This window comes from Bactrocera latifrons, unplaced genomic scaffold (genome assembly GCF_001853355.1).
Source record: "Bactrocera latifrons isolate USDA-ARS-PBARC rearing strain unplaced genomic scaffold, ASM185335v1 scaffold_124, whole genome shotgun sequence".
NCBI lineage: Eukaryota > Metazoa > Arthropoda > Insecta > Diptera > Tephritidae > Bactrocera > Bactrocera latifrons.
In genome coordinates, this window is record NW_017534675.1 from 409,502 (window position 1) to 425,813 (window position 16,312).

Below are 16,312 nucleotides of genomic sequence, written 5' to 3' on the forward strand. Positions count from 1 at the left end.
TCATAGTCGAACATAACCCAACTATGTAAACAATATTTGGCTTTTATTTGAATTTTCATAATTTTATTTTATCTTATATAACTTTTATTTTGAATGTAGGTACAATAGGAAAGCTTAATTAATAAATTAGGACATGTAAATCGTGGCTTGWCGGACTTCGAACTTTCGTTTTTGCCTAAAGTCACGTTATAATTTTTTTTAGTGTGCTCAACATTAGGAATGTTTAATAAGTTTAGTTTAGTARATGTTTGTATGTAATTATATTTATAATTCACGATTTATAGTAAATAATACATCACATAGACTTGTACCTTACAATAAAAAATTTGAAAATTTAAAAATTATAATATATTTTTGCAATACTTTACAATAATATTGAAAAATTCTCCCCAAAAGTTGAAATTTATAATGAAGTTTATATTTAAATAAAAGAAAAATAATTTACGACTTTTTTTTATATTTTAATTAATCACGATTAATTTTTTAATGGTAAGAATTGCTAAAAATTGAAAAAACTTTAAATTTTATTAATTTAAAATGAAGCTTAACTTACSGTTAATTTTTTATTGTAATTAATCAATATAAATTTTTTTAAAGTGAAAATGAAAAAAAAAATTCTTTAAATTTTATTAACAGATTATTTTTGGCAATTAATCGACCAAAACTTAATTTAAATGCGTTATAGGTACACACACAYACATATACAAACATTTATACATYKAGATTTCATATAAAAACTAGCCTCCATTAACCTCAAAATTCCTKAAACACAAATAATTTAACTAATTTCATAAATTCATGAACTAAAACTAATCAACAATTTACTTTACATACACATATACAAATTCATTATAAAATACTATAAGTAAGCAAAATTATAAATAAAAAATTGCCTATGCAACCAGCCAGCCTTATACATATGTATATAGTGTCCTTAAATAAACTTAAACTGCGCCTAAATCTTGCTCCTTCAAATTCAGTTGACTAGAAAATCGAAATGAGATTGTTTTCGAGAGATGTTTCTCAAACTCATCACCATCCAAGTTATCGGGTATGAATGTCTTGTTCGTCATATCCACATAYGARCGTCCACGTTTCACCGGCATCGAATAATGTGCCGCCACGGCACCGSTGCCATCCGCTTCTGCACCAACATCATAACCACCACCAGCTTTGCTGCCATTTTGACTATTCGACGTAATACTGCCGTTACATACGGATTTACGAATATTTAATGGAAAACGCAAATCATTTTCATAACGTAACGTCTGCTCCGTGGTTGCCGCTTCGATAAGTGGACGTGGCACATCATAGCCGGGCGGTGGTGGTGTCTGTTGGAATTCCATGCTGAAATTTGTAGAGAATTCGCGACTACTCGGACATTCTTGTGTGTCATAGCAAATTTTCGGTGACTGCCAGAGATGATCCAACGKATCGGGCTCACCCAGCTGCTGTTCGAGGCATGCRGTTAAATCCGGTTGTGATGCGCCAATTAGTTTGGCCTCATCCATGCAATACATGGGATTTGAAATGGCGTTCGACTCCATTTCGATAAATTTGGCATTATTTCCGAGTAACTTTTCGAATTGCGAAGCGAGATACTTGAAGGATGGACGCGCGTTCGGATCGTCGATCCAACATGTGCGCACAATGGAGTAGCTGTGRGTGGGAGGGAAGGCATATTTATTCAATAAAATTTTTTTAATAATTYATTTTTTATGAAGTCTGTTGTTTCTACTCACATTTCTTCCGAACAATTTTCGGGTTTCTCCATGCGATAGCCGGTTTTCAATAAATGATARAGATTCTGTGGCGGTATGCCGGGATATGGCGATGCGCCTAGCGTAATTAACTCCCAACAGAGCACACCAAAAGCCCACACATCGGATTTGGTGGTGTAGACATGGTCGGCCAATGATTCGGGCGCCATCCACTTTTAGAAAAGCGTATATGTTGTATTAGTTAGCCATAGTTTTTATGTGTACATGTTATAAGTTACCTTCACGGGCACCCGGTCACGTGAACGCTTTAAATACGCATCGTCCTCATAGACATCACGTGTTAAGCCGAAATCTGATACTTTGCAAATTTTCCCGTCGGCCAGTAAGACATTACGCGCCGCTAAGTCACGATGTACTAGCTGGAAGTAACGAAAAGWGAGGGAAATGTTATTCATTCACTTCTTAAATATATCACAATAATTATTTTCTAAGAGTTTGTAATATCCAACAAGTAGGAGCCCTTAATGACAAYCTAAGAAAGATAAAAGTTGAGACTTTGATCCAAGGCTCTTCTGCAGAACCTCTTATTGTTGTTGTTTTAGCGGCAGAAACCTTCTTGAAGTAATTACAAATAATGGTGTCGAGTTGTCAGTTCTTGRCCATATAAAATCCGGGCCCGTCCCAGTTACTTAGACTATAGTGGGATTGGAACTCTCTTTAGCTTCGCTTAAATCTTGAGAACTCATTGACTGTTGACCTTGAGTATATGTCTAGATATCTTTTAGCGTCTTGACATACATACATAAATATAACTTAACCTAAACTTGACCTAACCTTTTTTACCATATTGAGGTCCGAATGTAATTTACAGTTATCATTTTATTGATTAGTTGTTAGTTTCCCTTTGAATATTATTTCATTTCTTACCTTTAGCTCCGTCAAGTATGCCATACCCTTGCATATCTGCCACGCAAATGATAAAATATTCTTCACAGTTATCGGCTCTACACCGTCAGTGAAATCCACACCCGAACACTCGATCTTCCGACTCAAGCGTAAATAACTGCGCAAGGAGCCATATTTCGCATACTCAATAATAATCATTGGTGCTTCGCCTTTCGTGCATGCGCCGAGCAACTTAATCACATTCGGATGCGAAACSTCCTGTAGCAATTGAAATTCCGACAACAATGCCATATACTCGACCGAATTGGCGCCACTCTTAAGCATCTTAACGGCCACCGTCGTTACACCGGATATATCAGCAATATTGGATGCATAAGCTTTCATTACTTTGCCGAACTCACCCTCACCGAGTACAACGTCTAGCTGAAGCTTTGCCCGATCGAACTCCCATTTTGAGTCGACCGTATCGAATTTTGCCAAACCGCTCTCCAATTGCATTAACGGCATGTCGCCGTTACGTACATCACAATCACCGTTCGCTGATGATTTTTGCGACAGCGCCTCYTTACCACGGGTACGTCTTATGAGATTGCGTTGTGTTGCAATTAAACAGACCAACAATACGATCAGTACAATTGGACATGTGATAGCCAGTAGAATGCATGATCGGCCGCACKTAAAGCCGGCCACATGTATGCTCATAGCATCATGTTCAATAATAYCATTATTCGGATTATTTTGTGCTGACTGCGTGATATCCGTACCACCGAACTTCGTCAATTTATTGACATCCAACGACTTTGTGTCATTCTTTCGTTTGCGCTTCGGACGTGGCTCTTCATCGTCGAGTGGCGCACACATACACTTGCCATTGTCCTCACAGGTGCAGGTGCCGGAAGCYGAGTATATGCCGCGTTTATTTGGATTGGATGTGTATGGACCCATAATTCTACCAGCTCCCACGCAGTCTTGTGGACAAATGAATGTATTCAGTTCTTCTAATGGATCGCAAACATTATCCGCACAATTCGTGGCATCGGCCACGCAGGAAGCATAATTGCGACCGAAGAAACCCGCGTTGGAACCGCGCCACACACAGGCGCCACCATTTGTGCCGAGTCCGCAAAATTTCATACATTGTTTTTGGTATTTRATTTGTGCGCACGTTTGACTGCGCGATTTGATTTTATGTTCGCAGGTGGCATTTTTGGCCTGTCCATCGACGAGATGCACATTGATGACGAACGAACGTTGATAGCTGTCGTGCCAGGTGATGTTGAGGCTGTGAAGGAAATATTGTCTTAATTAGTTTTTGTAGTTATTGGTAGGTAGTTAGACCCATTTAATATTATTAAATTGTTCTTGTCTCCAGGTTCAAAAGTTATTCAGTGACTGGTTTTTCCACAAAAACTCGAGTTTAGACTTTAATTCCCAAGACCACAATTTCCAAAAGAAAACAGCCTCTTGAATCATGGTTTGAGGGATCTTGGAAGTAATGGGGGAGATATGAGAGACAAGAGAGAACACACCCTAGAATACTGGTTTGAGGAATCTTGGAAGTAGTACAGGAAATATGAAAGATCTAAGTTGTCCAAAAGGGTGTAACTTCTGTCTCTTATACACATCGAATCTTGGAAGTAGTACAGGAAATATGAAAGATCTAAGTTGTCCAAAAGGGTGTAACTTTGCATAATATTAYGAAGAATTTGACCGCCTTTATTATGTTTTCCGTCCCTCTTCTCATTATCTAATTGATAGCTAACTGAACCGAAGGTGACCTACAAAATTTTATAACCTTTTACAGTCCATAATAATAATACTCACAAGTAAACCGTTTCCGGTGATTGCTCTAAAGCCGCTGTATCCTTCACATAAATGATGCCTGCCGACTTTGTTATGCCAAAAGCGCCACTACGATCTTCAGCGATCGTGAAGCGCACCTCTGACATTTCCATCAAACTCTGATAGTTCTCTGGTTGTGCCACACGACTATAAGCCTTAGCTGTGCGATGTAAAAAAACATCCTTTGGATAGGTGCTCAAAATGCTTGGTGCTARGAAACCTTTATTATCGTTTTCCAATATCGAATCAGCTACGTTGGTTAGACGTCGGTTCATGCCACGTTGTTGGCGCAACTCCAAAACGCGCGGTCGATCAGCTTCATGTATCTTACTCGGATCGGAGTTTAGGCATATGCTCGCTTTGGCCTGCAGAAATAAAAACAAATATATCATTTACTTTTTTTTTAAATAAATGTGTTTACTAAAGACTTACTGTTTTTATTGTATTAGCATTGACGGTATGATCGCTTGCAACCAAACTAAAGCAATATGATGTTTGACTCAAAATGCCGTTGCGCGCAAATAGAATCTCTAAAAAAAAAATAAAGAAAGAATGTTGTAATTGAATTTAAGGTTGTTGCGTCCGTACTTACGACAACTGAAGATGGACTTTATTTTGCCGGTATGATCTGCTTCGTAGCCGGTGCAATCGGGACGCACCAATTCATTGGTGTCATTGAAAATCTGATAAGTTAAATGCGTGTTCGATGTGAGCGAATCTCTATCCGTGAATATAATCTTATTCCCAATTGGTTCGTCCTGAAAAGAAAAAGGGTGTGAGTTTTCTAGCAAAATATAAATGCGTTAAATGTTTATTTCGAAATAMATTTTAGAGGTAGTTTCATAAAGGCACAGGAAATGTCTACTATCATTGTTCTGAGCAATATTAGCAAAGATATATATATTAATTTAAAGGAAGGTTAAAATGAAGAGTTCATTCTAAACTCTTCGTATGTATTACTTGTGTAGGATATGTCGAGGTAAACTTTGCGTAGGTTGATCTGTTATATGGTAATCGGTTGTCAATATTAAAATTATGTGAATTTTTCCGCTTCGATCGTTACACATTAATGCCTCTGCTAAAAAAGGTACGTGAAAATATTATATTATTTTTCTTTCTATAAAGTTTCTAACTATTTATCTGGGTCTTTACTAAAGCGAATCATTACTCTTTTATATCGAGTTTTTTAATAACGAAGCTGCAAAAGTTTAAGTTTAATATAAACGAGGCCATATTTTTTCCCTCGCTTTTGACATTTCTCTTCAGTATATATTTCATCATGGAAAGATATACGATCCTAAAACAAGTTGAAATTATTAAAATTTACCACCGAAATTCGGTGTCAGCGGCCTCAACTTTAAGAGCGCTACGTMCAATTTATGGTCATCATAAGCGTCCTGTCGGAGCAACAATTGAGCGTTTAGTGGAAATATTTGAATCCCCATTCACAGTATAAAATTTTCCCATGTATGTGAGACAAAGAAGTGCCCGTAATGTCGATAATATTGCTGCCGCTAGTGCAACAATTGAGGGAGGCCGAAATCAGTCTTTCACACGTCGTTCTCAAGCGTTGGGCATCTCTGTGGCGTCATTGAGACGAATTTTGCGAAAATATTTTTGACCCGAATTGGATGATATGGACTTGGCCAATATGTGGTTCCAAAAGGACAAGATGCGGTGTGGCATATATCACAATCGATTAATTGGAAACCAAGTTTGGTGAATCACAAAATGGTTCAGTYAATTGGCCACCTCGGTTGTACGATTTCCGAAACCATATTTGTTTCATTTAAAAAACTTTAATTGAAAAACCCGTTATTATTTAGTCTTATATACACATTCGTGTCCCATAGTATATCATAGTGACTCGTTCTTGAACGGATAAAGCGGTTATACCGAAGGTTGAGAATATTTTTACGTTCTTAATCAACGTAATTACTATTTTCTTGAGAAGCGACATGTGGGGTTTGCTCGAAGTTCTAGTTGGTCTAATAGTTATCAAACCCGTTGATTACTGTCAATATTCAATTATTTCTATATGTATAAGGTATATTTTGATACATTCGATTAAGACCAGCCTTATACAACCTTATCTTAGTAACTCTTTAGTAATGATGATCCGCATTTCCTTTGGAACCCGATTACGGCATCCAAACACACAGGATTACAGGTGTCTGTGTTACGATGGAGTAATCCTTTTAAGATTTTTAATCGTATTACCTTAGCTTCAACCATCTCTGGTAAAATTTTCCACCATATTAGATCCAAGTCTACCAGAGCTGGCCCCATCAACTTAAGGAAATTTATCAAAAACATTAGGGGGAAGGGAGTTTGTTCTTTCAAGATGTTACAAAAGCAACGTACTTTCTTTGTCCAATAACTACAATGGACGGCATTTTTGTATACAATGTCAAACTTAGCTCTGTTTTCTTGGTGACRCCTAAGCTTGAGGATCACACCGCTTCGCTAGCACACAGCARTATATTAGACTTTATCAATATGCTGGCGCTAGGTCGCGGTGCATTCCTCGTTTATCAATCTAAGTATCTAAGCTTTGCATAGGCTTTAATTAAGAAATTGATTTTTAATGCCCGGATCTAACTTTAATCTCACTAATGAAACTAAAATGAAATCACTGCTGTCCRTGCATTTCCGTAACGGATTGTAACATTGGCTTTAAACCAAAAAATGCCGGAAATTACTAGCGATTTGCAAATTTAGTTACCACCACCCCAACCAAACTAGCAGACAGTTAAGACAAATGAAAGAAGGCGCGTTACAAGGAAGACAATCAGCCAAGCCAGACGAACAGCAGACGGTCATAATGAATACGAATATATATAGCTATATGTGCGATGGTCTGTACATAACCCGACAAGACGGATACCGGTTGCGTGATGCGAATTAGTTTACCACAAAAGTTTGCCGGTATCATGCAATAAAAGCCAACAGCGTTGGAAAATGCACGAAAGACGTCAGACCCGCTGGCAGACGAAAAAATAAAAGTAGTAATAATAACAGCCACACTTACGCCAAAAATAATACGAAGAAAAAATATATTTTTACGGTGAAACCAGCGAGCATTGGGCGATAAGGCAAAACGAAAACAATCRATAAGTTTACGTCGAACTCCAACGCCCCACTTGCCACCTTACGACAAGTAAATTGTGCGTAGTTACCACAAAACTAACCTGTTTGAAATGTGGATTATCCAAYAAGAAATTGTAGACGCCCTCATTTTGTAACTCCGGTCCGTTGTCATTGCGATCCAAAAGCGCCACATGCAGCGTCTTATTGAACACCAACGTTTTAACGTCGCTCATTTTAATAGTGCAAGCGACGCTCACTGCGAAATTTTTCACTTCTGTTGTGTTGAAATACTCATAATCCAGTGGTACTTTAGTATAGATTTCATTATTTTTTAATGTGAAATATTTATCACCACTCGTTAGCGTGTATTTCACATCCATCGTGGGGCAGAGATAGCGTGTGGCACGTGGATTTAATGTACCCACTCGTAAAGGTTCGGAAGTACTCAACTGCTCCGACTCCTTAGCAGTGGCATCTTCCACTATCGTGTACTGCGCTGCATCCCAAAAGCAGACATTCTCCAAATTCGCGCAATACTCAGCTTCCGCCTGTGGCGTCACTTCCAATGTCATTTGCGGTATTTTGTCAAGCGCATTGTGCTCATCCCGTGGTATGGCGGTTAAAATTATTTTCGTCYTTTTCTGCGTGGTTTGATAATCGTCCTTCATGAAGACCTCTCCGGTGCTGCCGTTCACATGCAACAGTTCGTTATTATCCAAAGTGTAGAGATATTCTTTAGTTTTGTCCTCATTGTCTTTACCAACGGGCAATATTTGAAAGCGTCCAATTGGTATTTTGGAAAATATACTYTGTGACTTTTCGTTAAATGGCAGATTTAGTTTTACTGCAGACATGGGAAAGTAGACGACAGGGTCTGAAAGTATAATAAAGAAAGTATTAATCAAAAGGTTTTGAAGATATAYAAAAGAAAAATTTTAAATATTAAACTTATATTAAGTCTTATCTCGAGAAATTTTAAATTAGCTCTCGAAGAGTTAATGTATTAAGAAATTTAACTATTTTTCTTTTTGGAAAATAATCAAGACCCCATCAGTACCCTTACTTTATCTTTGAATAAATTTGAATTGATTGATTATTTGAACCTTCTGAGCTTCTACCCTCCCAATAATAGTTTTACTTGGCTCAGGCCARTAATTCAAAGTTATCTTTTCTACCTTCGCCCTCTTATCTTTACTGCACTCTGAGTAAGACTCCGGTTCTAGTAGCCTGCTTTTTGTTTTATGCTCGTTGGAACAGTGATATAAAGATCTTATTGACTCTACATATTGACTCTAACATAATATTCGGTGGTTATTGGTCGCACGATCATGGTGTACAACGACCTGACAATCCTTACACACCATCAGTGCTTTAGTCGCTTTGACCATGTTGGCCATCTCTAGCTCTCTGCGCCCAAGGGTTGGAGCATCTTATAAACAGGTCGATGGTCGCTTAGAGGGATTGGTGATCAGTTTTAGCCAGTTAGTAGAAAACGTGTTGTGAAAAGCACCTCCGATATCTAGGAAGGCACATACTTAACATTACTTCCCCTCCTTCCACCGAACTCTCTATCTCCGAAGTTAATTCAGAGAAATAATTTTAAGATCTTTAGTACCTAATTTACAAAGAGGTGTAGGTAGGGAGGGTTTAAGCCATTTTAGTATACATATAATCATGTTTATATGCCATTKTTCTCAAAGTAGAACTTATGGATAATGAATAAGCATTGAAGCATTCAATTACCCTAGGATATAGATTTCAACCAATCTTAGATGAAGAATGTATTTATTTTATCCACTTTCTTTTCACACATATATTTTTTATTATTTTTTAGTTCTATAAAATGATTCGAATAAATAAAATTTTTCAAATTAAATTTTTATATAAATTACCAGTTAAAACTGTACCCCACTTAAGCATAGCGAAAGAAACAATTTTTTTTTTCAATGATTTTATACTAAATGTATATTCCCTCATTCTATTTAAATGTCTTCCTTTATTATTGTTCTACATACAAGACGAACTCTTCAAACTAAGGGCATTCGTTGTGTCAACAACTTACCAACGGAAACTAAAATGAAATCCTTGAGATAAACAAACAATGACTTTATTCTGCAGAAGATGARGATAGAATTGTGTCCGTTATACACATATATACAATATGCACATATACATATATATTTATTTATGTATCTGTGCTTTTTTTGTATTGGAGCGCTCAAGTGGTACTTCCAGAAAATGACAAATTGATTGATGAAGTATTAAAATCTTTTAAAATAACAGTTTACCGAATGAACTGGTTGTGATGGAAAGCARTAATGTGTGGAATGAGAGATGGAACAGAGTATAGAATATATAGAAAATATATTAATATAGAGAATATATAGCAAATATATAAAACTGTTTCATGTATAGAGAAAATAAAAACTTTGTTAGTTATGTCTTAGACAATTTCGATTACGAAAAAACCTTTGGGAAAACTTCGACTTAAAGACGCGATGAATGCAACAAAAAATAAATAATCAAAATTAAAAAAAAACTTAAATTTTATAAACAGTCAGGAGAACGTAAATTTCTGCTTTGCAATGAAATTCCTTTAACCTTCATATATGCATATCATAAAGTGAGCTGCATTAAGTTAAATTAAAGAAGAAAACCATTAGCCTGTGCATCGGTGTAAATAAATCTTCAGTTCAATTGTTGTGCTATTTAATTATAAATTCCAACTCGCACTTGTTTAACATAGCATTTATCCTCAGTATTGTTTAATGAAAAGACGCTGTAATGCACACATACATACATACGTAGTTAGCAAATACAAAGTCTACTTGCAGGCGCACATCCTCATGAAAATGTATGCGAAACCATTTAAACTGATACCCAGTAAGCAGAAATAAKTTTGCTTTTTAAAAAAGATATTTAGATATATTTTTAAATTTCGGATTAACAAGCCGATAATATATATTCGATTTTATTAGATTCTTGGGAGCACCAAAAATAAAAAATGAAAGTTTAGTTCAGTATTGTTAATTGTTTATTCCATAAAATAAGTTTGTCGACTTCAGTCTATGAAAGTCAGACTGATATGTCTTCTATTGCGGATTTCCTCCTTTTGACGAAGGATTCTACCAGTAGTGGTTGTTGCATGTAGAAAAAACGAAGGGAGAAAACGGGTTTGAGAACTCTTTTCAGTACCCATCGTTACTTGCGTTCCTTGTCCTGAAAAAATCTGTGCTTGGCAAACATTTAATCAAAATTCGTTACACTTTTTGTATCAACATTCTCTTTTCCATCTCTTTTCCATCTCTTTCGCCTTCTTTTCTAAATCGACATTTAGTTCTTTATTTACTTTGTCTTCCTATCATTAATAATTGTTTTCCTGCCTCTTGCGACAACTTCTTGATCTTAATGTTGTAATTGTAGTCATATAAGCAGTATTTTCTTCCTTATCTCTCATACAATCAACTACAATCGTTTTCACTGAATTAGCTGTATTCCGCTCACCATACTTTCGATAGTAGTGAATCGAAGGAACAACTGGTGTAAATACATTAAACTGGTATAATCGAATAACGATAAAATAATAAGCGATTATATCTTATTGCAAAAGTAACCATATGTTCTCTTTTATTGAACTTCTTAAAAGCTAAAATTTTCTTAAAAATTTCCAAAAAGAGCCTACCAAAACGATTCGAAGTTATTATTATTATGTTTTTTTTTTGTAACAAATTTCTTTCACATTTTTCTATTGCTTCTTCTGCACTAAGCTAACAGGTCAATTGAAAATTCCCCGGCTTCACATATAAATGGCGTTACTAGAATTAAATCCATATGGTTTTTAGTTAGCTTTAGCCTTCAAAAGACACATGGAGCTGTGGAACTTTGTTAGTTATATCATTGTAAGTGATGCAACAAAAATGAATAAAATCGAATTTCTCGAGTTGATAAATATTGTTTTTTGAAGGRAAATACAGTTGAAGTGAAAACTTGACTTGATGGCGAGTTTGCGTACATCGTCCCAGGAAAATCAACAATGAGGGATTGGTATGCTAAGTTTAGACGTGGTGAAATGAGCACCGAAGACGGTGAATGCAGTGGACGCCCAAAAGAGATTGTTACCGACGAAAACATCAGAAAAGTCCACAAAATAATTTTGGCTGACCGTAAAGTGAAGTTGTTCGAGATGGCAGACACTCTAAAGATATCAACTGAATGTGTACATGATATCACTCACGAATATTTAGGTATGAGAAATCTCTGTCCAAACTTGGTTGATGAGTTGATAATTCGAAGCRAGAATKATGGCAAAAGTACATGTRTTGAGCTTCGAATTGCTTCCACATCCATCGCATTCTCCAGATCTAGTCCCAAGCGAAAATTTCCCTTTCTYAGATTTCAAAAGAATGCTCGCTGGGAAGAAATTTTCTTCAAATAAAGAAGTGATTGCCGAAACTGAAGAAAATTTTGAAGCAAAGGACAAATCGTACTACAAAATTGTATCGAAAAGTTGAAAGGACGCTATAGTCAGTGTAAACTATGTTGAAAAAAAAAAAACAATTTTGCCAAAAAAATGTGTTTTAGTACGATAGGCGGGGAACTTTTCAATTGACCTGTTCTAGTCTAATTCATTCCTTACTTAAAAAATTTGTCTAATTAAAAATATATTTAGAATTTCCAACAATTTTTGTTTACTGGGCACACATTATTCGTACKCTGAATGACCGTCCCTACTGGCGCATAGAGCGAATTCCTTCAAACGGCGACACTGTGACGACAGCTTTGGTTTACTTTATTACACACACATACTAACAAGTGCACATCTTTGTATGCATTTGTTTGAATGTTTGTATGATGTAGATATTTGAAGATAAATACAAATATGACTATGAATGTGTTAACAATCGTTAGTWATATCACACCCCTATAATAATAAAAAAGCTTACAGCCATACATATGTACACACACATGCGTGAGTGTTTAAAATATAGCATACTTATGAGCGCGCGCATATTTATCACCGAGTTATGTTTCTGCCAATTCAACTGTGACTTTCACAGGCACGCTGCTCTGGTCATATTTGTCTTTATGCCTGGCTAAATTATGATGCGAGCATATGAGTACATACAAACAAACATTTTATTTACCTACAAACAAACAAACATACTATATATGTACATATGTATATATACATATAAATATATTTATCATTTACTCTGCGAATATTTGCATAATTTCATGGTTGAGTGGAAAACAATATGCACTACACATTCAATGAGAAAGCGTTTACATACGACTTTTGTTGTTGTAATGCAGATAACGATATTTACTTGTATGTATTATATATATGTTTAGAAATSTGTAGGATTTTCCTGCTGCCAGCCAGCTTTACCAACTCTACTGGCTCTACAAAGTCTCCCCATCGAGTGCATTCATATCACTCACTCTGCAGCTCATTATTGCACTCACAATTTAATTAAGCATATTTATTAAACCAATAAATAATAATGATTACAAATGTAGATATGTATGAACTATGCATCTGCGTTTAGTATTTAGATAGTAATACGTAAAAAATCAATATTTCGTGATAAATGTAGAAAACGATTAACATACAATGTATGTATGTAAGCGAAAATACTCATACATGTACATATTTGCCTTACGTAGGTATATTTGTATAAAATAACAGGAAAAGGCATAACCTTCTGAAGCTATAACACCCTGCACAGGTCTATTTATTATATGTAGCATAAAAAAGAGATCTTTCTCTTAATTTTGATTGGTAATTTTGTGTGGCARCTATAAGATTTAGAGGACCGAGCCGAACAATATTTTCGGCTATTGAAGCTTGACCTGCGACAATAAGCTATACCACGTTTTGTGAAGATACCTCGTCAAATAAAAAAGTTKTTCTTRCAAGCTCTTGATTGTAATCGAACAGTTTGTATRGAAGCTATATGCTATAGTGGTGCCATCTGAAAAATATATACGGCGAATGTAGCATTGCTTACGACAATAATCTATGCCACGTTTTGTGAAGATACCTCGTCAAATAAAAAAGTTTTCCGTACAAGCATTTGATTTTGAGCGATCAGTTTGTATGACTGCTATATCCTATAGTAGTGCAACATCAACAATTCCAACAAATATGCAGCTTCATGGAAAAAAATGTACGAATGCAAAAATTCAGAACTATATCTCAAAAAATTAGGCACTAATTCACCTGCTTACCGACAAACATTTCCAAATCGACTTAGCTCATCAAGCTGATCATTTCCTTCTGGGTGTTACAAACTTCGKKGCAAACTTCATTTAGCTTAAAAATAGATATTTGCAATAAAATCTCARACGTCAGTGAGTTGCTGAAATACACAAACACACACGTTATTACTGTTGTGTTATAACTGTTGTGCTGGAAACAATAACTGCTTACATGCAGAATCACGCACACTCGTATGTAGGTGTTATTTACCTCAAAACTAACTGCCATAAATTGTAGTATTTACGTCATACTCATTTGTTTTAATAAACAAGCTTTACCGCGATTATGCTGCATGATTTCGAATAAAACATATGACGAAGTACATTTCGCTAAAAAGAGAACGTGAAGTCATTAAAATAGTCTACAAGGACTTAGAGGTCGAACAAGGATCTCACATGGACAGCTCAGACTACCGGTCCGTTTGGGTACGAYAAAGCGCTTCGAACCTATCACAACGGCTGGCAACCATATTAACTGTACTAGTATTAAATTTATCAATTTTAAAGTTTTCGTTAAACAATTAGTAGTTTGTAGTGGGTGATGCCGCTGTCTGTCCTTATTTAACTCAACAACTCAACTCTACTGTTTGTTGTTGGCCAAGAGTCGGTACGCCTTTTGATGCTGTGACTACGTTCAGTTTTTACAGGAGTGAAATAAAAAGGCACGGCCACTATGTGTGAACCTTTGACCCACAGGTTCAACTCCCAAGTCAATTAATTTTATTAGAATTAACTAACGTAAGGCTTCCTTCTTAAACTCTTTTCTATTGATTCCTTTGTTGGCATATAGTATAGTAAATATATACATTTTGACAAAAAATCACGTGAAAATTGTATCGAACAAAGAATTTCTCTCAAAATTTTTATTTCTTACCAAATTTCCTTGGCGGAATCATTGCGAATTTCAGGAAATGCGTAAGGTGATTCAGTTTTATCAAAAACACAAGCTTACGAGTAGTGCAAAGTTTTCAAACACAGTCCAGAGTTCAGCCAAGCATTAGAGAGAGCTCGACATCTCTCGCAAATCCATTCGAATGATTTTGATGGATATTTTGGGTATGAATAGAGTAGATAGGTAGAGTACCGTAAAGAGTCTCTTTGGATATGTTTGATCGTGTGAAATCCGATCCCACATTCATGGAGAGCATTACGTATAACTGCCGAAGAGACATKGGTTTATAAGTTTGACAAGTAAACAAGTTAACAATCACCGAAATGGAGGGAGGAAAGAGCCGAAACTAAAAAAACCACACCAAAGCCACTCAAAAATTAATATAATGCACATTATTTTTTCGATATTCGTGGTTTGATCCATTATGAATTTCTTTCGGCGGAATAGATGGTCAATAAGSAGTTTTGATTGGCCGTATTGAGGCGTCTGTGTGAGAATATCAGAATATCCGTCGAAAACGGCATTTCACACCATAATAATACACCATCACATGAAACGATTGTGACCGAATTTWAAGACAAAACGCAATAAATAACGTCGACCAACCATAGTATTCACCAAATTGACCCCGTGTGAATTTTTCATATTCCTCAAATTGAAATTGCCGCTCCCTGGAGTACTCCTTTTCAGTCGATCGAAGACATAAAAACAAAATTTTTTGAAGTAGCTGATTTCCATCCTAAAAAGTGCTCATGAAAAGTGTTTCAATGACTGGAAAAATCCTTGGCATMAGTGTATTACATCTGGTGGAGATTACTTTCAATTAAATATTAGTGAATAATTAAATATTTTACGTTTCCGGATACTTTTTTGTCACAATGTATGTATGGGTATTTCCTTCAAACAAATGGCAATGACATTTTTCGAGTCGACGAAAATCTAAAAGTGAAGTATTTTCTTTGCCAAAATTATACTATTGGGTAGTAGAAAATTTGTTTCGTATTTTGTCGATAGATCAGTCACATTGTGTCGTACTATAATATATTATTACTCAAAGGAAACTTAGATTTTCGCACAAAATATTATTGTAATTTTTTCTTTGTTTACATTGTAAATGAAAGTACTTCTTGGAAACTACTAACTTTCTTAATGCGCTACCAATKAGTATAATCGTTTTATCATATGCTAAAAAATCATTAAATAAAAAACCCATGCTAATATACCGTCATAATTTYGACTGAGTGACTAAGAATGACATAAATTCATATGAAATAGTTTTTCATGCAGCAATAAATCACAAAAGAAAGAACTTGGCAACGAAACACAGAATTCAACTTGAAATTTCGCTGTCATTTTTAGACAACTGCGAAAAAACAAATAACAAAAAGATAAGAATAAAACACTCAACACAAAACCACTTTCGTTTATTACTTTAAAATAAAATAAATAAATTATGCGTAAAGCAGCAACAAATAGCCATTTATCATTTTAAACGTTTTCACTGTCCTTTACGCGCACACATACAGCACACGTGCAGGGCTTCCGCTAGCCAAAAGCAACAAAATATCGAAAAAAAAATAGAATACACCATATTTTAAAA

General features: G+C 35.6%; 1 protein-coding gene across 1 annotated transcript in view; it reads right to left on the bottom strand.

Annotated features, from left to right (window-relative positions):
* Positions 1-897: 897 nt before the first annotated feature.
* The window catches only part of LOC108978542, a 28,424-nt gene continuing 13,009 nt past the window's right edge, over positions 898-16,312 (bottom strand). Inside the window, exons 2-9 of the mRNA XM_018948873.1 lie at positions 7,661-8,433; positions 5,062-5,227; positions 4,902-4,999; positions 4,452-4,834; positions 2,649-3,909; positions 2,000-2,140; positions 1,743-1,933; positions 898-1,659 (exon numbers count right to left, since the gene is read on the bottom strand). Of these exons, the coding sequence (XP_018804418.1) occupies positions 945-1,659; positions 1,743-1,933; positions 2,000-2,140; positions 2,649-3,909; positions 4,452-4,834; positions 4,902-4,999; positions 5,062-5,227; positions 7,661-8,433 (3,728 nt within the window). The 3' untranslated portion in view covers positions 898-944. The remainder of the gene's footprint in view (positions 1,660-1,742; positions 1,934-1,999; positions 2,141-2,648; positions 3,910-4,451; positions 4,835-4,901; positions 5,000-5,061; positions 5,228-7,660; positions 8,434-16,312) is intronic.